This window comes from Sinohyriopsis cumingii, unplaced genomic scaffold (assembly GCF_028554795.1).
Source record: "Sinohyriopsis cumingii isolate HCF-2022 unplaced genomic scaffold, ASM2855479v2 utg000622l, whole genome shotgun sequence".
Lineage (NCBI taxonomy): Eukaryota > Metazoa > Mollusca > Bivalvia > Unionida > Unionidae > Sinohyriopsis > Sinohyriopsis cumingii.
This window is the reverse complement of record NW_028315918.1, coordinates 3,151,358-3,178,587: the sequence shown is the minus strand read 5'-3', so window position 1 is coordinate 3,178,587 and position 27,230 is coordinate 3,151,358. Positions and strand designations below refer to the sequence as shown.

At 34.6% G+C, this 27,230-nt stretch overlaps 1 protein-coding gene across 14 annotated transcripts in view; it reads left to right on the top strand.

The window, feature by feature from the left end:
* The window catches only part of LOC149773691 (uncharacterized), a 166,198-nt gene that overhangs the window by 46,674 nt on the left and 92,294 nt on the right, over positions 1 to 27,230 (top strand). For 9 of the 14 annotated variants that reach the window (XM_089946162.1, XM_089946161.1, XM_089946158.1 and 6 more), the window contains exons 2-5: positions 4,576 to 5,007; positions 5,604 to 5,648; positions 18,721 to 18,962; positions 25,844 to 26,141. In XM_089946162.1, the coding sequence (XP_089802288.1) occupies positions 4,576 to 5,007; positions 5,604 to 5,648; positions 18,721 to 18,962; positions 25,844 to 26,141 (1,017 nt within the window). The remainder of the gene's footprint in view (positions 1 to 4,575; positions 5,008 to 5,603; positions 5,649 to 18,720; positions 18,963 to 25,843; positions 26,142 to 27,230) is intronic. The other 5 variants (XM_089946166.1, XM_089946165.1, XM_089946164.1 and 2 more) reach the window with 2 other exon arrangements.

Below are 27,230 nucleotides of genomic sequence, written 5' to 3'. Positions count from 1 at the left end.
ATTGAATTGGCAGTGCTAATTGTATATCCCATATTGATGTTGGGTATATAATCTAGGTCATTAAAACTAACTTTTCTTGTATGTGTGTGTGTGTGTGTTTGTGTGTATATATATATGTATACACTAAAAATAACATGGCTTTTAAAGTTTTGGTATAAAACAACTTGATATACCATTAGTGTGCTACTGGTATATCAAATTGTGATCTGCCCATGTGCAATAATACGCATATTTTGGATTTATGTGCTGTTAATTCTAGGCCTATAGATTAATGATGAATTTCCACTCATCAGTCATTAGTAAGTATGAAAAGAATGATAAAAAGTATAAATTATCCCCATTTTCTAAATGAATTTAACATGATACACAATTTCATCACAATCCTTTCTGCTTTCCGCTCAAAGGGCAAATATGTGTATTAGCATGTGATATGAATAAAATATGCTGTATCAATGATATGCCACTCACAAAATATTTGTCAAAAGGAGACACCACAAACCTTGTTTACTTTGAATGAAAAATGTATATATCTCATAGTATATCATACATACAGCATATATATACATATATATATATAGAGAGAGAGAGAGAGAGAGAGAGAGAGAGCTATTTGATACACGTTAATTTTCAAAAAACAAATTTGACTGCCATGTAAGTTTTATCTGAAAGATAGCATGTAATAGTTTAATAGCTATGATAGCATGTAATAGTGAAATAGCAATGATAGCATGTAATAGTGTAATAGCTATGATAGCATGTAATAGTGTAATACATGTAATAGTGTAATAGCTATGATAGCATGTAATAGTGTAATACATGTAATAGTGTAATAGCTATGGACATCATCATTATCGTAAACCCATTATGCAGAATAAAAACAAAGTGATGCAAGTTGTTGCCAGGTTTTATCATTGAACTTTATATTTCCTTTTTTATGAAAGATTGTATGCATAAACAGCTGGAGACAGAATGGTTTAATGTTGTTTTACTCATTATCAATGACAAAACAATATAACTTATCACGGTTCCATTGTGGAAACTTATTTTTGTTGCTTTTAAAAGGGTGGGTTTTGTTGGTTTTGAAGTGCTACAGTTGGATGTTTTTGTATAAAGACTTATTGTCATCAGTAATTACTGCAATAAATTTCACTGTTAAACAGTGTTTTAATATATATATATATATATATATATATATATATATATATATATATATATATATATATATATATATATATATATATATAATACTTACTGGCACATATGTTTAGGTAGTTATTACACTTTACATTTTGTATGAGCCGAACCTTTGTTTTGGCAATTATCTTTCACCATTTCAGAAATGCCACAAGAAGCTGGCAAAAGAGGCTGTAAAATAGCTTTGCGGAACACCCACCCCACTGTTTGACATGCATTAACTGTTCACATGGATGGACGACCCTTTTTGTGCATTATTGGCAGATAAAGTATGGGACTCTAGAGAGTCACTGATTCAGTAGATGTTGGAAAAAGAATTGGCCTTCATTTTCACAGATGGACGCCCTTCATTTCAGGGATGAAATGTTGTCATTTCTGGTATAAAGAAGCCGAGAACTCTCCAGTACAGGAAGGAATCAGAGGAACTTTCTGGTGCATAGAAGTTGCCAGCTAGCAACTCCAGTTGGCAATCAGAGGCATTTCTGTATAAGGATGTCTTATTCAAGCTGTCCTGAGCAGTTGCACTTTCCAGCACAAGAAAGTTGCCAGCTCATGAATCCTGAGAGAGATCAAGGGCACTTCCCAATTTAAGGAAGCTTCCAACACTAAAACAAGTCCTATCTTTCCAATATTAGGGAGGTGCATTCTTCTTGCACGTCATATGGGTTGCTATCATCAAGTCATGTTCCTGAGATAAGGAATCGGACTGGTCATCTGTCACTGGGTACTAGGCACTAGACACTTTGCACTGGGTCAGGCTACCTGGGACTGAGTTGATACCTCTCGTGTTTCTGTTCTGTCCCTGTGGATCTTAGATTATAAACTGGAACATCTCATTTTACCCTTTTTGTTGTCATAGATGAGTTTCCTATGGATCCATTGGTTGCCAGACTGGACAGGCTGTAGGCCTTCTCTGTTGCTTCTTTTGGCTTAGTTATTGAAGGAAAGGGAGAGTTAGTACCAGTCATTTCCTTTAGCACAAAACAATATGCATGTTTTAGGTCGGTGGACTGTCCCTGTTTCTCATTGCCGACCCTAGCACCCCCAATGATAAAGAAAAATATTTAAAAAAGCAAAATCACATTAAATATATGATGAAAATTTAAAACAAAAAAATCACATTAAATATATGATGAAAATTTTTAACAAAAATAAGAATGACCTGCTCACCTTATTTTGAAACCAATGGAATAGGAAACATTTTTTGTGTGGCCTTGTCAGAAAGGGATATCCAGTCCATATCTCTGAGTAGAGGGAAAGGAACATAGTTTTGTCTTACCCTGCCAGTTCTAGTGGACTTATTGAGTTTGAGGAGACTCCAATTGTCATGATGCCTTTTCATCTAGTGTTTCCATTTCAGTCCCCTGTCCTACTACATCATGCAGATGATTGAAAATGAGAAAATGTGGAAAACTGAAGTTTACTGCCTTAAATCCTGGACTGGTGTCCATTCTGGGTCTTATGGCATTATAATTCTCACTGATCTGTAGATGCTTTTAGAGACAGTTAATTCTACAGTGTTTAAAACAACTAAAAACGTACATCTGATTCATGTTAACTGAAATGATGCTGTTTAATTGAAGTGATTATAAACACAACCTTTTTCCCTCTGCTTGTTAGGCTTACTGAACAGCTGACAGATTATATGCTGTATTTACTCAACATGCAATTGTTTCATTTGCTGTGCATCTTCTACTCCTTATTATGACATTATTTAGTTTGTAAGTCATGTCTTTGTTGGATTGATTTGACAATTCAGTAAGACATACCTATCATCAGGGCCTTTGATTAGATTTAAAGTTGGAAGACGAGTTGCCAAAGTAGACGTTGATTTGGGGGACCTCCTGCAACAGGGATACAGGTTGTTTTTTTTAAAAGTAGCTGATCATCTAAACTTTAAGAAAAGAAATGCCAGAAAAATCATACTAAGCTGTACTCCTAAGCAGAGTTGTGGAAATTCATAATTTAATTGAAATGGGTGGTTCCTGAGATAATGAATCAGTCTCAGTTTTATATATGAAGTTGAACATGTTTACACTTGTACAGATTTTGTAAATATTTATAGGGAGTAAACTACAGTAAGTTGCTTACGCATGTAAATGTTGCAGTCTTATTCAGGGATGCAGAAGAGAAAAAAATTCTGTTGCTGCCTCTCTCAGGCATGATAATATAACACAGAAGCTGCCACAAGGTCAGGAGGCTGCATTTTGGTCACAGCCTTCTGCCTTCCAGTAGGTAGTTACAGGTTCATTCACATGGACAGCCTCTGTTCAATTTTTTGTTATATTGTTGCATCGCCTTAGTAGGGGCCCTCGAGTGGCTGAGTGGTCTAATGCGCTCTCCATTACAGATCACTGCCATCTCACCTCTGTCTGCGTGGGTTCGAGTCTTGGATTCTGCTAATGTGTGTATGTGAGAAAGCTTGCCAGTAGCTTCTTGTGGGTTGGTGGTTCTTTCTGGGGTTTTCCCGGGTTTTTCCGCCGCCATTAATACTGGCTGCCATGTATAGCCTATCATGTGCTGAAAAAAGGGCATTAAACCCTACAACAACAAAAGCATCACCTTAGTCTTCATTTACAAATATTTAGCCAGCCATCTGAAAAGATAATGAGAAGTTTGATCTGATGTCATCAGCTTCTGTGTTTAATACTGGTAGATTTGGCAGGTTGTGCACAGACTCATGACATTGTTCATGGAACAGTTTGCATTCAGTCTATTTAACATAAGTCCAAATTATGAGGGTTTATTTTTCTTTGAACATGGTTGGTTAATGAAACCCAAGAAAGAGAATCAAAATACAGCAATCTACTTGCAAGTAATAATAGTAAACTTATAGGGTGTGAAATTTCTCGGGTTGTACATAAGACCAGTCCTATCATAATATTTCATATTCAGCTCGGAAAGTTTTGTTGAGAACTTGAAATCATGTTTTTAAGTGTAGAGTTTGGGTGCTGAAACCAGGGCATATTGGATGAGAAAAGTACTTTGAGAGTTTTTAAAAGAGTTTTATTTGTGCGTCATTTAGTTTGTAAACCAATAAAGTTTTGATAATGTAATTACAAAGGGAAATTTGATTAGGTGTAAGTAGCTTCTTTCTGGGATGTGTGGTCCATGATGACTTACTACACAAGATGTTGTACCCAATCCAATGAAATTGCTTTTATTGATCCTGTAGGTTCACTCTATAATACTCTTTGATCCTAAGAACTGCCCAGGGAAGTTTTAGTTTAATGTTGGGACTCTTTAAAACCAGCTTGTAACATTTGTATTTCATCGCACATATAGTTTTGAATTGCTATTTAATGTTGGTGTGGCATATGTTACCTTGTTACCTTGTGTACATGATAAAATTTGCATAATCAATTTTACTTTCACCCTCAGCAGATTCAACAGATGCAGAGGAACAGCCTGACGAGAATGGTACGGATGTTGATTCACAGTGGTCTGCCACATCGTATAAAATAATGGATATAGCGGAACCTCCACGTACTGAGAAACGGAAGGCCCTTGCATTTGAAATTGACCTCTCACAGGATTTGTCATTTCAAGGAGATGGTGGAGAGTCCTCCCAGATGGATGACATGAATGAAACCGAGTCTACCTCAGGGTCTCTTGGTCCAGGGGGTGATGCAGGTAGTAGTTTAAGTTCAGACAGAAAGAAAAGAGAAGATAGCCTGCCAATGGAAATGAAGTCATCAATGATTTCTTCAACTGACAGTGCCAAGTTCACCATTGACAGTGTCGTGTCTAAAGGGAGCAACCCAGAGTCAGCTTCAGGCTCTGCTAAAACTGTGATTAATAACAAAGATAAAGGTGAGTAAGCTATGTTCTTTCTCTAACTTGTGCTTTGCTTGATTGCTTGGTTGTGTGCCTTAGGAAGTAAACTTTAGGTGAATACTTCTCTGCATTTTTTGAGCAAACATCAATTATTAGAATCTGTAAATGTAAGACTTGCTAATAAAGTTTTTGATAACAGAGGTGAAAGGAAATGTTTTAATCACTAATGTGGTTTGATTCTGAGCAATGGAAATGAGTAAATTTCTATCCTATTAGAACAACTTTAAAGGGTTTCATTTTTGTAGCAAAGACGTTAATATGAGTGAATGAATAAAAGAGGAAAGACACCAGTTTCTTATTTTTTGACAATCCTGGCTGTAATAGACATACTAGAAAACTTAAGAACCTTGCTTTCTATTACAAGTTTTGTTGGACTAAGTGATTATGTTCAGTATCATGGGGTATGTGTGTAAGAATTTATTTCTATGACTTGTACTTGAAAAATATTGTTTTGCTAGCGTTACTGTATGAATTTATTGTCAAGATAATGACAAATGGTTTTAATAAGTATGTTTTTGTGTTTGCATGTGTGTGTTTGTTGTGTTTTTTGCTTATTTGCACATTTTCTGCAGGAGATGCTGACAAGCTGTTATACATGATCTGGAGTGGTAGAATAGGCAAGTAGACCTAGTGCTGCCTCGACATGTATACATATTAAAATGATGGGAATGTATAGCTAATATTTGAATACAGTCTACAGTCTTGTTTATTTAGCCTCTATTACGAGGTGTGAAGACCTAATTGAAGTCGGTCAAAATTGAGTTGATTGATTTAAGTGTCCTGCTGACAATGCTGGTATGAATTCATTTAATTTTTTCATGGTTTTTGCGACAGTGACAATTGTATTTAAATTCATGAATTGAACAAGAGATTCTTTTATTTGCACAGAAAGATCATTGTTTATTGGTATTTTACAGTTTTGGTTTTTAGCACGTACAAAATGCACAAATATTAGCACTGCATAGAAAAAGGGAATTCACATTATGCCATGTTCGACATAGTACACCTTAATGCTCTGCTTTTGATGAATCATTGTGTAATTTTTGTGAAGCTAAAGCATTTTGTGAGTTCTTCATTTTTGTGGGGGGGGAGGTGGGCATTCTTTCCCCCAACATGGTCACACTAAATAAAGCACATGTTAGATCCATTTTTGATAAATTAAAGCTCTCAGTTAAGGTGTTAGAAGCAGCTATGCATGAATGATAAGTCCAAACAAAGAAAAAGCATTTCCAGTTGGCCGATTGTCCGTGTTTCTTATTGCCAGCCCAAGCTCTTTTTTCCCCAATGGTTTTTTAAAAAAATCACATTAAAAAATTTTTTTTTAAATAAAAAAACCTGTCTACATTAATTTTAAAACTAGTTCAGTTGGAAACACATTTTTTTTCTTAGCCTAATATGTTCCAAGAAAATTACTATGTTCTAATATAATTTTATCAGCTGCTTCCATCCCATATGTTACTATGTACTTGTTAAGGATTTCTTTTATGAGAGTTTTAATTAAGTGGGGGTCTTGACTTATGAAGACATGGGTGAGTTTTATGTCGAATACGGTATCTGCAAATGTATGTTTGGATTTAAAAGCAAGACTAGACTGTACTATTTTATCAACTTCAGTAAATGATTCAACTTGATCCATTATGTATCATTTTGAAACTAAGTTCATACTTTCTCTTGTGCTTTTGAAAAATATATTTCTTTCCAAGTTATTTAGATTTTGGTGGATGGGTGTCAGACATGATTATTTTATAATTTTATGCAAGATCTTATGCAGTTGTTTTTCCTGCTGTATCCAACTTGTGTCTAAATATTTAGTCCAGGCATTTTGGCTGGCTTGCTTGGTTCCTTGTCTATCTGGCATATACCACAAATGCAATATGGGGATCACATGAAGAAATGTTTTGCTGGTCTCTATGGGTTTTTATCTTTGAGTATATATGAAAAAAGTGTGTTGAATTGTAAGAGGCCAGTAAATTAACACACTTCAGTGGGAAGGCAGATCCATAAGGAGTTGATGTAAGGGGATTAACAACTCTTGAACAGCCTTATCTGTTTGTAGTAAGCATTGCTATACACTGCAGTAGTTTTTTTCTTTCTTGATATCATATCTACCTGCTGATGGGCAGCATTTCAAATTCAGATTTTCCGCAGTGCAATACAATCTACTTTGACAATGTAATGTAATTTATTGATTTTGAATGTGGAAAAATAATTTGTTGCCTGAACATTAAGACCACAACATATCAACATGGTAACAAGACCAGGTGTTTTCTCTTTATTTTAGGTATGATTTTGAGAAAATTACGCTCATTTTCTTTTAGAAGTTATTCCAGTTTTACACTCTTAATTTGTTAAATTGGATAATTCTTCTCTAGAATGACTAAATATATCTTTGACTTGTTATACACTTGTATCATTAACATTGCAATTCAAGGCTGTTGCAGGAAGTATAGCAGGCACAGCTATAGCGTTACAAATTTTGGACCATAAATGATGTATACATTTAAAATTATCCTTAAAGCAAAGTGTGTAAATAAATGCCCCCCAAAAGCAAAACAAGCAGTGTTGCATGAAGTTGAATAGTTCATTAACTGTTGTTTACCATGGAAATATTTCTTCTTCACATACCATTTTAGGTAGGGCATCAGTAGAATATATTAAATATATTAAATGTTATAGTACATGTCGGGAATTTTTGTATGCCTGTTACACCAGTAGTAAGCCAAATTTGAAATAATTGCCTGTTCTTATACTTCCTGCCATATACATATATGGAGTGAATATATACAAATAAAAGGGATCAGATTTATTTCATTTTGTGTTGCATCAGAAAATACAACTGCTACAATTACTTTGTACACGACAATGCTCTTATTACCATTGTTATCTGTGCTTGCAAAAGTATTGCAGTTTCAATCGGTAACTGTTGACATTAAGATGTAAAACTTCGTATATTCAACCTTAATTTACATTATTCAACAGTTTACTGTTAATATAAATGATACTGTATACACTAGGACCACTCTGGTGGCCTTAGTGTTTAGAGTGTACATGATGGATACTGGAGGTCGCAGGGTCGAACCTCAGCTGTTCTTGCAGCTGCCTCACTTGGCACTCAGCTTTAAGAGGTTAGTGTTAGGACTGGTTAGCCTGGTGTCAGGATAATGCGACTGGGTGGGGCATGATGCTACATGTACTAGACATCACTATAAATTGCCACATTGCAGACATCATAGCATTGTGACTGGAAAATTGTTAAAGCTACTTGAAAAATCCAAATTACACACACTGTCTACACTCGCTTGTAAGTCATGTCAACTGCAAACAACAAAGATCCTGATCTGCAATAGCATAATGTGCCTGTACATCAGGATATATGTTATTTGTTCTACTGAATACTCCAAACAAACTGCATAGACCCAGGTCTGCCAGTGCATTATGCGATGGCAGATCTTGGTCTTCTGTGCACTTTGCTGTTGAACTTGTATTATAAGTGATTATATTGGTGTATTCCTCTCAAATTAGAAGAATCAGGGGAATTCTCAACAATCCTTCACAAATTTGATTGATCTTTAAGCTTAAAAAAAGTCCCATGTCTTGCAATCGGATCAAAATCAGATCCCTCCGTCCTATGAGGAGATCTGATATATACCAATAAGGGATCATGTTCTGTTGACCTTGTAATTCACCAATCGCATCATGGCTCACATTGGTAACTCTCCCAAACACGAATTTGCAATGTTTTATCTCATAGGGGGCAGGGGCCAGATTTTATGTACAAATTTAATGCCACAATCAGCTACCTAGTATAAAAAATAATAAAAAATCAAATACACAAGTACAGTCAAAAAGATCCATATTTTTAGATACCTATATTGAAACAAAGCACAAAAATATTATCCACTTGAGCAGAGAAGTCAATGGCAGTTCAACTGTTCATAGCCGAAGAAGTTTATGCACTCCAACCCCAAATGTATACCTACAATCTTCATGTCCAAAGGTCATTTTTGACACCATGTGATGCTCACAGTACAAATACAAGCCCATTTCCTAGATGACAGTTATGCAAAACAGTGTGTACTAAACTGGCTGATGCAATTGAAAATAGTTGTCATCCAAGCCGTTTTTGAGATATTCTACTTGCCTCAAACCCATGTGTTTACTGCTATGGGAGGCTAGGTCTTCTTCCCAGCCGACTATTGTTATTTCACTATCAACATACTGCAGAGTAACTATAGAATGTGTACATGTCTGACATCAATTTCAAGAATAACACAAGCCCGAAACACCTAGTCCACAAATATATCCATATCTTTAATTAGTAAACAATAATAGCTGAAAAAGTCACACACTAGCCTTAAGTTAAGAAATTTGCCAGGGGCTAATTTATGAAACTGTACCCTGCCACTATAGCATACTAAAGATACATGGACTGGGAATTCCAAAGGTTGCCAAAACCTGAAGTTTTATTGGTGTATACAGATCTCCATGTAGGACTAGTTTGATAAGATGCTTTGTTATTGTTTATGTTTAGGGATACAATTTTGAAAGACCAATACATTTCTTAAATTTTATGCAAAAATTATTCACTCAAAGTGAACATTTACTGAAGTTGAATTTAATTATGATGGATAGTTGTTGTTTCTATTGCTTATACTTCTTTCATCAATAAATTACAAGGTGGTGGGTTTAATACTTACATATACTCCCTGGTATGGTGATGTTTATTAACATTTAATTACCTTATAACTTGCAGCACTTGAGTAGATTCCTTTACCAACATCAAGATGCACAAGTGCAAATTATTATATAAGTCTGTATACACATTAACATTAAAGTGTGTTCTCATTTCATAGATGTATGTACAGGTAAGATAAATATATGTTGAAAGTTTTAGGAGTAATTTATCAGGTGAGTATAAGAACTTGCATAATAAATAAGGTATGACAATACAGTACCCACATTATCTCGACTGTAAACGTGCCAATACACAGCGAGTTTCAAGTGCTTGTATGTAGCAAGAAAGTATATACTGTATACAGCTTTTTATTTTGGTTTCATGTTTTACTGCACAGCAACACAAGTAGGTTATTAGTGGTTAGACATGGGAAAGTTTCACAACCAACAATTAATCAAGGTAATCTGGTTATCACACTATCTCATTAATTGAAAGGCTATGGGTCATGTCAGTAGATAATGATGGATTATCATAGTCAAACAGCCCATTTAGATCTGTGGTGAGAAAAAAAATTGTTTTAAAATCAGACAGCCCTTGGATAAAATAAATAATCAAATAATAAAATGGTTATCAGGGTTATTTGATAAACACATTTTATTTGGGTGTATATGCTTTCTATCAGTTCTTCAGGACAATTTGCAAGAACTGAGCTGGCAGGTCATGCATTATTAATACAGGTGCCAGATGGATTTAACATTTAAAAAAAATAAAATAAAAAACTTTTATGATGTTTATCTGACAGCTCAGGTTGATGAGTACACCATCACCATACATTATTTCATCTAACTTTAATCAGCTGTTTGATTGGTGAGGACAGAAATATGGCTAATGAAAATATAAAATAGTATTTGTTATTAGAAATCCTTTGATCAGAGAAGCATTATACCCATTTAAAGTGAGAAGGGTTTTGAAAATACATTTTTATGACCAGAATGGTTGTTGTGTTGCCACAATAGAACAGGAAAAATCCAGAGCAATCTTTAATTTTTACTGCAATATTTTGTGCAGATTGAGGTTGTGGATGCATTGACTCTTATCCAAAGTTGTTGTTGTTATTGTTGTAGGGTTAAATGCCATTTTTCAGCACAAAATAGGCTGTACATGGTGGCCAGTATAACTGGTGGAGGAAGAACCCTGGAAAACCCCAGGAAGAACCACCGACCCATGAAAAGCTACTGGCAAGCTTTCTCACATACCCAGAGCCTGAGACTTGAACCTACGCAGACAGAGGTGAGACGGCAATGATCCGGAATGGTGAGCACTTTAGACCACTCAGCCACACGGGGCCTCCTCATCCAAAGTAATCATACAACTATCATAGAGAGTAGTCATATGACTCATACAGAGTAATCATATACTCATAGGGAGTAATCATATGACTGTCATAGAGTAATCATTTGACTCATAGAGGGTAATCATTTGACTGTCATAGAGTAATCACATGACTGTCATAGAGAACTCATGACTTATGCATAGTAATTATGTGACTCATAGTTATCATATGACTTTTATCGAGTACTCATTTGTCATAGAGTAGTTATCTGACTTGAACAGAGTAATCATGCAACTATCAGAGTAATCATTTGACTCTCAGAGAGTAATCACATGACTCATACAGAGTAATCATGTGGCTCATACAAAGTAATCATATGCAGGTGTTGTCCTTACAAAGTCTTTGAAGTTTAAGAAAGTTGGTTTTATTCTTGAATAATCCTTGAATTTTTTAAAAAGCTACTTACATTTTTATTCTCAAAACTCCCTGAATTTATATCTGGGAATATAAAACATTGAAATATAACAAAATATGTCACTTTTTAAATTTGAGCTTTTGGTATTTATGTGTTTTCCAAAAATCATGAATAAATAAATAAAATGGGATATAATTGTGTGCATGAAGTGCACATTATGTGAGTACGTGTAGTTACCACATGGAGTGATGTCCCTTTGCTATTGTGGCAATAAAGTGCTTTGCCCTGATTGATCCAGTGGTAGGATTTAAAGTGTCACCCTTCAGTCATGACTGTGGCATGCTGTATGGGCCATTGATGGCCAGGTCTGATTCACAGATCACTCACATCTCAGATCTGTCCATATGTGTTTAAGCCTTGGCTCAACCAAGATGGAAATGTGAGAAAGCTTGCCAGTAGCTTCCTGTAGTTGGTGGTTCTTTTCAAGTTCTTGTTTGCTAAACATTCTGGTTTCCATGTATATAGTCTATCATTTGTTTTCAAAAATGGCATTAAACCCAACAACAGCATGAATAACACTGGGACGCTGAATATTTGGGTTAACTTCTGATATCTATCGATATACTACTGTATACCTTGGTATTGATATCTAATATTTGTTGATCTACAATAGTACTGCCCAATTTCCATATTTGATTGGGATGATTTGTGTATTGGAATGGATTTCCATGCCAAGCAGGAGGTCAAAATTGGTTAGGTTTTGGTGTTTTTGGCACATTAAGACTTTGAAGGTTATATTGTGCAACACAGAATAAAGTGCCGTGCCCCAAAAACATGGCAGCCAATCCTGACTGATCCAGTGACGGGAATCAAGTTACACCCTTCTGGTCACTATTAGTTATTGAGCCACCACGGCTCTAGATAAAAAACTGGACCACAGCAATGTTTAGTCAGGGTGGTAATTCTCAGTCTGCAGATCAGAAACAGAGCCTAATCAGTTCCTGTATGATCGAGGTTATACATACGAAACTGATGTTTGTTCAGAGATTGATTCTGCATTAAATGTACTTGTATAGACACTAACAATCTGCACACTGTGCTTATGTAGAAGGGACTTTCCTATGAAGATTTGGCTGAACATTGGTAATTGGGAAAATTAGCATTGTTTAATATTTTGATAATTTCTTTTTGGCCTGTGTTCTTTTATTGATTTTTTTATATCTTTATCTGGCAAAACTAGATGCAAGTGTCTTGAGTTTTATTAGGCACACATATTTTCTTTAATTAATTGGGGACCGCTCCGGTGGCCTAGTGGTTAGAGCATCTGCCTCGGATGCAGGAGGTTGTGGGTTTGGTCTCCATCTGAGTCATACCAAAGACTTACAAAAATGGTACTAACAGCTGCCTTGCTTGGCGCTCAGCATTAAGAGGTTAGTATTAGGACTGGTTGGCCTGGTGTCAGGATAATATGACTGGGTGGGACACCATGCTGCATGTCTCTGGCATGATGCCCCAGTGCTAGACATCACTATAAACTGTCAGACTGTAGACATCGTAGTGATATGACTGAAAAATTGTTAATGCTACATTAAGAATCCAAATCACACACACACACACACACACACACTTAATTTAGTGGGTGTGATTTTAAGAACGATTTTTGGGGGCTTATTCAGCTAACTTTTATGACATTGCAGCTTTTAAATTTTAATTTTAAAACTGCAAAAGTCAAAATAGTGACATTACGTTAATTCAGTAAAATGCACATACTTTTAAATTATTTAATTTTTCATTTTAGTTCACCAGGCTTAAGATTTGTTTGCATTTGGCTGCATTGCTAAAACAGCTACACTGGATTTGACTTAAATTGACGCAAAGCATCTTTGGCTTGGGAGCATATATTGCACAAATGATACTGCTTAATATGGTCATTTTTGTTGAAAACAGAATAGTTTTCAGCCAGTTTCTTCTCAAAACAGGGTGAACAGAATTTGACCAAATCTCAAATTTAACATCCTGGCATAAGGTTGCTCAGGTTTGCACAAATAAATAATACTTATCTACCATTCACTATGGTTGCCTTTTAAAAAAAAGATATAAAAATTCTTTCTGTATGGTTGCCATAAATTTAAATTTTTTTTATGTCAAAGTATTATGCTAACCCAAAAGGCTTAATCAAATTGCCCTTGCATTTAAATCTTAGATATCTGCAATGAGTGATCTCAGGCCTATTTCAGATTCTTCTCAGGCAGTGTCATGTCCCATGTTCTATCATAGAAGATTGGATGGGGTGGGGTAATGAAGTATATTTTATCTTCTCCATTTCATCGACACCCTTCACCCAAACCGACCCAATGGCAGGCTCAGTGGTGTAGAATAGGTTTAGTAGATTCTCCTGTATGTAGTTAGAAGTGACTAATGAAGGTATGAGCCACAGTGGTGGGTTTGTTAATGTGCCAGACTTGCCACCAAAAGGGCATGGGTTCAAATCCAACAGTTAGATTAGCCTGGTTTATTTATCATAGTGTGCCCTTGGGCAAGGCATTTTATTACAATGGCCTTGGTACTAAATGACCTACTTGTGTTGCTGTGCTTTAAAACGTTGTACAAAACAAAACAAAACAAAAGAAGAATAAAACATTCCTTTGAAATAGAGGTATAAATCTTTGGTACAGAATTTAGATGCATGAAAGAGACGTATAAAACAAAGAAACATTGAATTAAAAAAAATAGTACAAAAATATAGTATCGGGACAATTACATATTGTAGGAATTTATTTTCTCCTACAGTATCTATATTATATCTACCCGATTATGTGTGAAAGAATAACTTAAAAGCCTATATACCTACCTTTTGGGTTGGGTGGGTGGGCAATGGTTTTGAGATCAGAACCATACCTTTTATTCTTGGCCTAATGTACATGCCATTATCAAGCTGATTAAGTATTCTTCCCAGTATTTTGACTCCAAAATCCTAATTAGTTGAATCATATTTATATCATTTATATTATTGCTTGATAAAGAATATTAATTTTAAATTTGTTAACTCTAAAAGTCTTCTAACTACATATAGAACAAAGAAAAAAAAATCATAAAGACTCATGTTTAAAAGTAAAATATCTGACATGTAGGATATGAATGCATATGACAAAGATGAAAAAAATCTTGATACAATATCAATGAAAAGCCAACCGTAAGAAGAAGAAAAATAACAGCTGCAGTACATTATCACATGGAGATCTGTTTAATAACCTGGAGATCCAGTAATAAAGCATTCATCAGGTGTTCTGACAGCCATTGAGCTGGAAATCATAGCTTTTGATAATGAGTTTTGTTACAGTTTATGAATAAATCAATATTAATTTAGTTTTCAAGCATCAGAATTGTGGAATATTATGCCTCAAACACATTTATTTAGGGTTTGCTCAGTATTTACCTTGACTTGTATAGTTAGTTGACTCTGTAATATTTAAGCATTATTTCTAAGTATTTCACAAGTGTTTTTGATAATGCTGTTGCATATTGGGGTTATGCCTGATGTCAGGAGATGAGATTTCTTCGTCTCATCTATATGGCCAAAGCAGTGGGGAAAAAATGAGTTTATGGTCAAATTTTGGTTTGACAAAAAAGTTAATCAGCAGCTGGTGAGTTACTGAAACTGCAAGCACTATGGTATTATGATACTTAAAATATTCATCTTGCTTCAAGAAAATGTTAAAACTTTCTATCTTTACACAATGTAACTGCTGAATAAATTCGGTAATAGCATTAGATGGTAACGTTAAAAATGAGTAATTCAGACCGTGTCCAGTTGTTTCTGAAGATGGATCATCTCATAACACCATGAAATATTGAATAGCTTTGTTAAGTTCTTGATAGTTTTTAGTCCAAAAGCATTGTTAGCTATACAATATTGGGTTTGTTTAGGTAAGCTTGGGATTTCACCAGCTTCCTGGAACTTCTTGTTTCTATGTTTGGCAGTGAAATAGTTTAATTTGGCTGGTTTGGTGTTTAACACAGCAGTAAAAGTAGGTTATTTAGTGCAATGCAATTAGAGTGAAGTACTTTGCCAGAGGCCATAACCGTGGTAGCCAAACCAGGCTGATTCATTGGTAGGAATTGAACCCAGACCTCATTGATTTTGAGTCCGGTATGCTAACCACGCAGTCACCACAGCTCTTATTTCCATTAGTTGCCTTTCATGACTTGCTGGAGGGCACATAGGTCTGTTACATTACTGGGGCTGCAGGGGTTTGGTGAAATAATAACTACTAAAATAAGCATGTAAATTAATTTTAGACACTGTTCCTGATGTTGGACAGCTAGAAACATTAGTTTTATAACTAAACTTTATGCAAGATTCACTGTTTTCTCAGGATATTAATGCGTTCATTGTTGAGGAATGGGGTTAGGCACTGTTGTTGCAAAGCAATATCATCTTTTTTTTTCCTGGCAAGTTGAAGCAAAATTTGATGGACAAGAATACCAATTTCATCAGAATTAGCCCCAGGCATAACCCGTAACATATACAGTATAGTTAAGCCATGATAATGTTATTTGAGGTGTGCGTGAGTGATTTGGTTGACCGCCTTTTTAAAATGGAAATAAAGCGTTTGAAATAATGGTACACTCCATTACAGAGCTGTATTTAATCATTATTATCATCTTTGACTGTTAAGAGTTATTAGGTCCAAGTTTTATGCTCTTCTGTGATTGCATGAAGTGTTACTGTTCTTCTTTTGTGTGATCATCCATGCAACCACTGAAGTTAGTTTCTCAGGCAGTGTGATGGTGCATCCACGTTTTTTTTTATAGTTATAATATACAGTCAGTCCTGTTTTTTTCCTTTAAGGTAGTATATACTATCTGCAAATACCATTGTTATTCTGTATTTAGTAAATTCTATTTGTTGTAACCAACTTTAGATGTAACAGCTTCAATTATTAATATTTTTGTGGTGAAAAACATTATGTCAGCTACATATATTACTTCTTAATAACTTGACAGCACCATATGTTGCTAGTTTTTGGTGAGACTAAATAATGATTTGAACAAAAGATCCAATTCTGTGCTAATTTGCCCTTATACCAAAAAAGATAACATTGAAACAGATCACTTTCTTAAGCATAAATGTATTTCAGTACTTTTAATAACATGATAATACAAATACACGTGAAATCACTTTTTTTTCCTTGCTTTGTGAATTCACAAATATAATCAGTCTTATTGATTGGGTTATATTTCTTCGTGACTAGTGTGTAACCAGGTGCTTTCATCTACTGTACCATGATGAAAAACTAGGGAAAGGGGCTTACAAACTTTAAATGATATCTGTTCTATTGGGGAACATGCTTTTCAGAGGTAGAAAGTGTTTTTTCCAGTTGAATTTTTATTTAGCAATTTCTTTTGATCGTACTATGCATTGTTTAATGTGCAGTACACCCAGTTCTCACAATGTTTTTTTTTCTCTTAGCAGTGCCTCATTCATTGTGAAAATCATTCATACTTTAGAAAAGATTTAACTGAAATACCGTCCATCTAAGCAGAGATATGGAGATAGATTACTAAGAGCCTGCGCTTGTGGAGCATTGGACTCGTAAACCAAGGGTCTCTTTCTCGAGTCTGATACCTGCTCTGGCCAGCTTGAGTTGGCTGCCTCAGTGTTTCCTGTGAAAAGCACCTGGCATGATAATAGCTGTTAAAAGCAACAAAACCATTTTTTTCTTCTTCATAACTCAAAAGTTTTTAAATTAGGAGCATCTTTATGAAAGACAATTTTAAGTTAAATGAAAAGGAGCAAATTTGTAGATTGTGCCTTAATTAGAATTTGTATGGTATTTGGCAAAGAATCACAAAAGTATCAAAATAGACAGGTACACTTGTTGATAAAAATGTCATTCATGGAGGGAAAAAATCCCATAATAAATTTATGTTTCATAGAGGACTATGCCAGTGGCAGTCATTTATGATTGTCAGTTATTGTTTCAATATTTAGCTAATTTATTCCATTCTCATTAAATCCTTTATCATTGGTTATTAAAATTTGTCTGCAACACAGAACTGTTTTTGCTATCACTTGTAGACAGGGCTGAGGACAGTTTGTGGGTACTAGGAAAAATTGCCCAGTAGGCCCCTGTGAAATACATAATGTGATAGTAGTGGCCCACTGACTGTTGTGGACCTATGGAATTTTGTACTATATTACAGTTGTAGATGTCCCACCCTGACTGTGGCCCTGCTTGTAGAAAATAACTGACTACCTGTTCTGCATGTTTATCAGATTTTGAAAATAACACCAATATAGTTCTTACTAAGTTTAAAATCAGCTTTACTTTTGTGATCTTTTTAATGTGATGTTTATTAAGTTATTTATTCAGTGTCACAAAGCATATCATTGAGAGCAATGACTCTTTATTGATCATTTATAGCAATGGCTATAAGAACAGGCAACCATTCTAGATGCTAGTTGAATCAATACTTGCAAGAGAGGTCACTCAGGTGACAGATAATTACACCTCTGTGCTATTATTATCATTGCATTGGCTTATTTTAGTAATGATCTCCAGTATAGCAAATTCAAAAGACAAGTTCATTGTGAAGAGTAATGAGTAAGGCCTTTGCTTTGTTGTTGCTTCAGAAAGGAAAAAGACTCTCGTTTTATTATTGACCACAGGACTTTTAGAAAATATAGCTAGATCATATAATTGTTATGGTGTTGTTTAATGCAACATTTGTATGATTATTACACAAGCAGTTTTCAGTAGATAAAGAAAGCAAAAAAAGCAAGTATAGTAATGCTGACTTTTGTTCTTTAGTCATGATACATGTACATTTAACATTTGCTAAACCAATCAGTCATGCTTGTTCAAGAGCATCAGTTAAATTAATTTAACACTGATACACAAATTTATTGATGGCCAACTATCAATATTATGTTGCACAGTTAAAGATTTGGGGAAGAGACTTTAAGTACAAATGAAATATATTTTGATATGCATCATTGAGAGTCTATATACTGAGTACACTATTACTTGAACAGAATATATACAATGAATGAAAATATAAAATATTTGCAATCCTTATTAAAAATTGACTTTTTCTTGCTCTAAATATTCTATTTAACAGTATAATGGCTATTTGTCTGATGTGTTGGACCCCAACCAAACCTTTGTATCATTATATCATACAATGTATTCAGGTTTGATTTACTGGACTTGGGTTGTGTATGAAAATTATTTGAAGTATAACATTTTGTAAAAATTATAGATCCTAATAGGAAAGATAAAGACAAGGAGAGAGAAGAGAAAATACGGCAAGCAAGGGAGAAACTTGCAGAGGAACGTCAACGTAAAATTGATGAAATGAAGGAACAACAAAGACTAGCACAGGAAAAACGGGAAAGGCAGCTTGACTTACGAAGGAAGAAAATTGAAGAATTGAAGAGTAGAGAGGAAGAAAGGAGGCAGGCAGTGGGAGACAGGAGAAAGAAATTTGAAGAAACTGATAGGGTAAGAAATTGAAAAGAATAATATTGAAAGTAAAAAAGCACAAATTTTACTTGCTTGATAATGCCGTTATTGCTTTTTTAAAATAAATAATATTATATATGAACCATTCATCAAAACATAGTCAGGTGGAACGTTGTGTTAGCACCATGTGTGGAAGATGTTGACAGTTGAGAAGTCAACTATGCCCAAGTAAAGGGAATAGTAATTCTCAAAGATAAAGTACTAATGCGTATTACAGTTCAGTTTTTTTACATTGGAACTTGTACATTAAGGACACTCAGGCAACTGCAAGATTGGGTGCTTACAGGCAAGGAACATTCATATTGACTTCAAATATCTAACATATATACTCATACCAGATCAACTGCAAACAACATAGACCCTGATCTGGCATCATATAATTTGCCAGCAGACCAAGGTCTTTGGTGTTTGTTCTGCTGAGTATACCTAAGAAACTGCATCAACCCAGATCTGCTGGTGCATTATGCAACAGCATATCTGTACCTGCACATGTTGCTTTTGGACCTAATCTATGAGCAAGTGTACATGGTACCAGGTAAAAATAGTTTGAGAACATGATTTTCATAAATGTCCATTCTGACTGGGTGCCCAGTACATTAAGATATCTGCTAAGACTAGTTTTCTTTCCCTTGAATGATGATTACAGGCAAATTGTTAGTGTCTTTAACTTTTGCTGAAAATATTTTCTAAATGGTTACAGGCCAATTGGTTCTATTCTGTGACATGTTATTGTAAGATTGATGGTAGTGGTAGTTTCAAAAGATATTGTACTAAAACATCAACTGTGGGGAGGGGCAAGTGCAAATTTTATAATCAAAATTTTCAGTTCTGGAATAGGCCCTGGACCATACAGTCCAAAGTCATGACAAAATGTATAGGTTGATGTTTGGTTTTGGAGCACTACACTTGGTTAAATCTCTGTTCCTTTGTATGGAAACTGCATTGTTGTCAACTCGCCATTAAAAACAGATCATGAGAATAAAAATTTCATCAAATTTGCACAGGTTATAAATCACATATCCTGTATCAGATACATTGAGAAAGATGCATGTTGGTGTGTGAATTTCTTCACTGTGATGTAGTTTATCAGCTCACACTGGAATTTCAACATAGAAATCTTGCAAGGCTGATTTACAGCAGGTTGTAAATTGCAATTAATTTCCAATGTGTTTACTTCTGTGACTTTTAAATTTCTTTCAAGACGTTCTTGCAATTTTTATTATTTTGTATGAGACAAAATGCAATAATGTCATATTCTCATAATGCACTTTGCTAAAAAGCGATGTCATATCAATGATATATTGTATTCATCTTATCAGCTGCGTGGGTTCGAGTCTCTGATTCGGCAAATGTATGTATGTGAGAAAGCTTGCCAGTAGCTTCTTGTGGGTTGGTGGTTCTTTCTGGGTTTTTTTCGGGTGCTTCCTCCACCATTAATACTGGCCACCATGTATAGCCTATCGTGTATTGAAAAATGGCGTTAAACCCTACTACAACAACAACAACATCATCTCATCATTTTGATGTGTGCAGCAAATGTTGATATTACAAAAGTGGATATCCTTAAAGCTGGAACAATGAATAAGTAAAAGAATGACCCATTGATAATTTAGTTTTCTTTCACAATGATCCTTTTTTTTTTTTTTTTAATAATAATTTATCTATCAGACTTTTTCTATAAAGGATAAGCATGTTTGGACATTTCTTCCTAAATAGATTTGAATACATTTGACTGTTTAAAACAGTATATTTGTATCAATTTTGTGTGAATGCTTTTTGTATATTTGTTAAAACAACAGAAGCTCAATACTGATGTGGCTGAGTGTCCTGTGTTTGTGTACTCTACAATATAAAAATAGTTAACATTCTAGTTAATAACTGGAGCATGCTGAAGTAGTTAATGTTTTGTTTGCTCCATCAACTCCACTAAGAGTTACAACTTTACACATTTATGATGCTTCAACTATGGTGTTCCCTCTAAGAAAATAGTATATTGTGAATGTACTTCTGTTTTACTCCTTGATAAATTACTAACTGTGAATCACTAATGTAATCTTTCAATTAATTTTATTTTCCTTCCTTGTAAATTTTTCTGCCTTTCAGTGACCTAGATAAAGTCTAATTTGTCTTATCTGTCATATATGACAGATTATGTCCAGTTCCTCCTAAATATAACCACCAACATTTGTAATCAGAGTTAATTTACTAGATTAGAAAGTCTGAGATATTTGATATTTTGTGATTTTAGTACCTGTGTGGAAGTTGCATAGTTCAGGTGCACTTGCTCTTATCATAGGTTCATTAATGTAAAATGAGAAAAACATACTGGATCAATATTTACAGGTAAATGACCTGATAATGTAACTTAAAGCTTGTCCTGTTTCATAGTGGTCTAAATTTACTCCTGTTCAGTCTCTTGTTTAGTGTTGTTGACCCTTTGATAGATAAAAGCCACATATTGCAAATGTTCTTTTGGTAATTGTTTTTGAGGTTCCAAAGGTCAGATGTACACAAACATCAGTCACAATGACATTTTCAAACATTTTCAGACCAAACTTAATAAAAGCATTAATAACAGCAAAATGCAACACATATGTGACTGATTTTAGATTATGACCCCAATGTCACAGTTAATGGGTGGTGGTGGTGTGTTTGAAATACATGTATGCAGTAAAGAGTGTGCAGATTGGCACATAATGGATTTTTCCCAGCCACTTTTAAAAAGTGACTCATTCTGTGTTTTTCTACTTAATATATTTTCATTTTCAAGTGTCTCATGTCTGTAATACTAATGGAAACAATTGCAATTATGAGATTGTTAAAGGCAGCATGCAGCAGTCATCACATTATACTGATCATGTTACAATGAAGTGCATTTGAGCTGCCATGTAGTCTGGTTCTTAAACCCATATGTATAATTTGATTTCTGTCTGTCATAAGAAAAAAATAAGTTTAAACCCAGTCAGTGTGTTACTGTACAAATGCATAGAATCAATGTACTAATGTTTAGGTGACCCAGTGGTCAAAACAGCTTTATGGCAGTGATATATTCTGAAGGATTTTATTAATGAGGTCTTGCATTTGATTAGCTGTTTTTTTTTTTACCACTCTGGAAGTCGTACATCCAATCTGATTGTTAAAAAAATCAAACTAGGAATATGGGCTTATGGAGTCAAGATCTTGCATGAGTTTGATAATGAGTTGTTGTTGTTGTAGGGTTTAACGCCATTTTTCAGCACAAGATAGGCTATACATGGCAGCCAGTATAATTGGTGGAGGAAGAACCCTGAAAACCCCCGGAAAGAACCACTGACCCATGAGAAGCTACTGGCAGGTTTTCTCATGTACCCACGTTAGCCATTGATAATGAGTAAGATCCAGATCCATTTATATTAGTGGGGTGGTCTTTAATACAAGTCAGACAGCTTATTTTTTTAGAGACTAATTTTAATTCGTTTTTGAGTAAACTTGAAGAAAGACATTATCAAGATCCCCAGTGAGTTTTACTGTGAGCAAAATCGGCACGTATTAATGAAATTGAGTGAAGTTAGAAATGGTTCTCAAATTGTACACAGTATAAACAGTTTTATTTGTCCTTTAAAATACCAAATTTCCATGTAAAGGATAGTAACAAAGTGAACCATGATATTGATTATTGAGAATCACAGGTTTAGGATGCATGGAATGTTTCCACTTTTAAGAAATGAGTTAAACTGGATGTGCAGTGAGGTAATTAGGGATCATAATTTGTGTACATAATTATAGATATTTGTTATTAAGTAATCATATTTTTTTCTCCTATAAATTTTGTTCCTGTAAGAACATGCTTCTTTTTAAAAAAACCCAGAACTATTTCAATTTTTTTGTTGTCAGTTTAAATTAAATAATTGGAAGCAAATTTGGTATGTTTGGTGAAACGGTCTAATTATTTGTTGTATTGCTGTATTAAAGTGCCCATAAATATTTATAATTTTTTAAATCACGTGTTTTATGGAGCATTTTTTTAGTGTAATAAAAGCCATTGCATATATTCAGTGCAATTTTTAAAAATTAAAAATTTTATTTTGTATTTTAGACTTTAAGAGAAATATTACCCTCTCAATTATGCTTTTCTTAGCATTCCATTTACATCAAATGAAGCTCATGTGGGTTATCTCTTTACAATCTAATTTGATCTTCAATGGCCTGAGACCTCTACACCAGTCAAAACTGATTTTGTTCACAATATCATGATAAAAGAACAGTTCACAGCCATTCTGTACTTTCTGGAAAAATTAAAAAGTTGTACCAATACAAAAATAAATTAGCTCAATGCATTTGGATGAGATTTACACATTCATTGATGAATTGTTCTTTGAAATAATTGGTGTATTTAATTTGTGATTGAAAATAGTATTTAGAGTTGGTAGTTTCAATCAGTTTTGATAATTGCACTCTTTTATTTTGATTATTATAATCACGTGCAGCAATACAAGAATTAAATTTAAATATATTGATTTACCCATATTCTATACAATGTTCTTTATCAACTTTCTGTATTACACATTATCATTTCAAGAGTTCCAGGATGACAAAAATAGAAATGGGATATTGTGGGAAGTATGACTATCCAGAACTTTTACCTTATGATTACCTTGTGAGTTTGAATTTCAGGTGGTTTAATAGTATTGAAGTTGTTCCTTAGTGCACTAACGTGACATTACTTAGTTAACGGGGCCCTGAGTGGCCGAGTGGTCTAAAGTGCTCACCGTTCCAGATCACTGCCATCTCACCTCTGCTTGCTTGGGTTTGAGTCCAAGGCTCAGCTAGCATGGGTATGTGGGAAAGCCTGCCAGTAGCTTCTCATGGGTCGGTGGTTCTTCCCTGGGTTTTCCAGGGTTCTTCCTCCACCAGTTATACTGGCCGCCCTGTATAGCCTATCTTGTGCTGAAAATGGCGTTAAACCCGAGAACAACAACAACAACAACAACTTAGTTAACGTTTTGTCTTGCTACTTTTACAAAAAATCTGACTAGATCACTAGGTAAACAAAATACAGTGTGACCCCACTATGACACACACCGTTATAACATGAATTTTGATATAATTTGATCGTGGCATGGCTCCCAAAATTTCATTTGCATGAGTTTTTCTTGTATGTGAGAAAAAATTCATAAAATATTGAAAATGGCATGTAAGAAGTTTACTATCATTTTGGGGAAGAGATCATGTATGAATTATAATATAAGAGGATTGTATCATGGCTCCTGAAATTTCTTATTCATGTACATTTCTCGTACACAATAAAATATGTTTTCTTCATAAAGGTATGAAAATTAATATGTCAAAAGTTTATTCAGAGATCGCACTAGGCTTCACACATTGTTGCAAGCGTGATTTTGTTCCCCTTAATTGGCAACAAAATATACCATCTGGTGATTTGTTTTTTTGGTGGTTGTGGTGGCCACATTGTATATACAAATTTGGGTTTGGAGTGGAGAAGTTCAAATGCACAATGAAAGGAAACTGCAGAATTCAATATAATGTGCACTGGAATCTATCTATTATATATTAACAGATCATCTTAACGGTGCATTTTTATATCATACTCCGTTTATGGTGACATCTGGCCTGTGTACCTTGATGCTGTAATGCACTCAGATAGTCATGCTACCAAACCAGCTACAATTGACCAACCTTTGAAGGCAGGAACAGGAACGACTACAGTTAACTAAATGACTTTTAAAAATGTACCCAGAAAAAATAGTTTTGCTGAAACTTCAAAGAAGACTGATTACCAGTGAAGCACTGATTGTTCTATATACATACTAAGCAAATGAAAAAAGAAATTAAATCAATAATAAATGGGCATTTGTTTGGTCCTCCAAAGTTGTTCTTTAGTGGTGACTTCAATATCACATGCACCCTTTATCAAAACAAGCCGACTACAATTTTCAATAAAAAAAACATCTTTCATTTAAGGAAGTCAATGCCAAATTTAAATAAATGCAATGGAATCTGATGGATTGTTGCATTTTCCAATGTGACTGGAAGATGTTTGTTGTGAAGTTTCCAATTTGCCGGAAAAATGTGTATGCTTACAATTGGTACCAATGGTGGCATAAAACAAATAAAATTTCCAATCTTTTGAAACCCTAGATTTCTGCTTGTCAAGTCCCTTTTTAATTTGTTCATATGTTTTCATTTCCCTATGAATAGCCTTATCCCCAGGGTAGCCTCAGCAAGATGATAGCTGTCTCCAGCAGACAAAATCAAGACCAGTTTAAGTACATTTACATTTATTATGCGAACTACTGTAGCCATTTGCTACTGGCAACATTATCATAGTGAATTGTTTAGTGACACGTGTTTCTTGGTGATGGGATATAGATGAGATGTAAAGTATCTGTTTTTTAATATATATATATATTTTTTGTGTTTTCTAACGGATGTGACTGATACATGAATTTTATAACATGATCTGTACTCATATTAATGGATTTTTCAAATACATGTGCATGACATTTGCACATTATGGACTGTACTGCACAAACGTAAGCTGTCAGTAGACTAGTTTTGTCTTCATTTAATCAAAAGCATGTATTTTTGCACCTGCTTTTATTACCACCCCCACCCTTGGCCATCATTTCCTTCAGCTAACTGAATTGGTTGCTTATAAAATGGTTTGGTCTTTAACATGGTCAGGTTCTATGGACCCCAAGAACTGTGTTTTATTGGGGTCACACTGTAAATATAAAAAAACTGATTTTCAAGTAAATTATGTGCAGCACAAGTATTCTGATTCAATTGTTTGGTTATTAATTTCAGCTAAAGAGTTGCTCTGCTTTCCATTGAGATTTAAATATCTTTTTTTTTTACAGGCCAAGAAAGAGGCCATTCTGCAGAAGGCCAAAGAGCGTTTAACCCGCTATGAGCAGTGGAAGACAATGGGTCGCAGAAAAGGTGGGAGGAGCTTACAATATGCGTTTGGCAGTGCCACTCCTCGTGAAGTTTGCCAACCTCTTGAACGCTCCAGACGTTCTTCTTCACATAGCACGCTTATGCGCTGCTCGCCAGAAGGGTCTGACTCAGACTCCTTCTATCACAGGCGAGCAGTGTCAGCCTGCAGTGTTGTTAGGCGGCACTGCTGCATTGATATTAACAGACTTACTGGTACTGGTATGTTAACATCTCTTTTACAACATGTCAAAGATCCCTGTTATCCCATTGTTTGCACAGGCATGACCTCACACAGAAATTTAGAATATATTCTAAATGTTAAAAGAGACAGTGAATTTTTTAAAATGTTTTGGCTTGATCTACAATGGTTAAAACTATTAATGCAAAACAATATTATTATTTGTTGTTGTATAAATTGGTGTTTTTTAAAAAGATATTTTTTTCTTTGGATTCAAAGGTATATAATATTAAATCACTGACTATTGTTTTAATTCTGTGACCTGATGTCTATTCTTCAGACAGTTTGCCTGAATATTGCTACAGATCATTGCATTGTTGCATCTAGGGCTTGGTATCAGACGTTTACTGCAATTTTGTGTTCTGTGACTTGTGTGCACCAACTGAAGCAGTTTTGTTTTTACTTGTGGGGGAAAAAAGATAAAAGATCTGCATACTGTATTTCTTTAGTACTTGTCTATACATGTCTCTCTTGGTTCTGGCAATGGCCATAGTTCACAAAGGCAATATAAAATTTAGAATGTCAATTAATTTCAGCTTTAAAATCAAAACATTCAAGATCTATAGTAGTCGGCCAAGTGACAGTGCAGGGTCACATTTGGCTCCTAGCATATTTAAAGTTCAATATATGATAAACAGGGCTTAGCATTTGGGATGAAAATGCAGTTTATTATTCAATCACTGAAGTATTATAAAAGAAAAATAACTAGTAAACATGAAAATTACTGTAATAAATGCTGGAAGTTAATGAGTGAACACTAAAATTTAATGAGAGCAAGGTCAGGAACAGAAAATTTCAGATTGTAGCTCTCTATCTGGGAACCAGATACATAGACATGTAAATAGTATTATGGGTTACTTGACCAACTGACCAAGTGTTTATGACAGTAATATAAGTATCTGATAGAACAATGATAGTGCATTGGAGTTGACCCAAGTTGTTGGTGGCAAAACTATCAGAGAAAGCAAGATTATTTATTTTAAAAAATTAACACTACTTGTGCATTGAGCATTATGAAGCAGTTTTATTTTGTACTTTTCAGTTTTGTGTACCTCAGATTTGGAGGACAG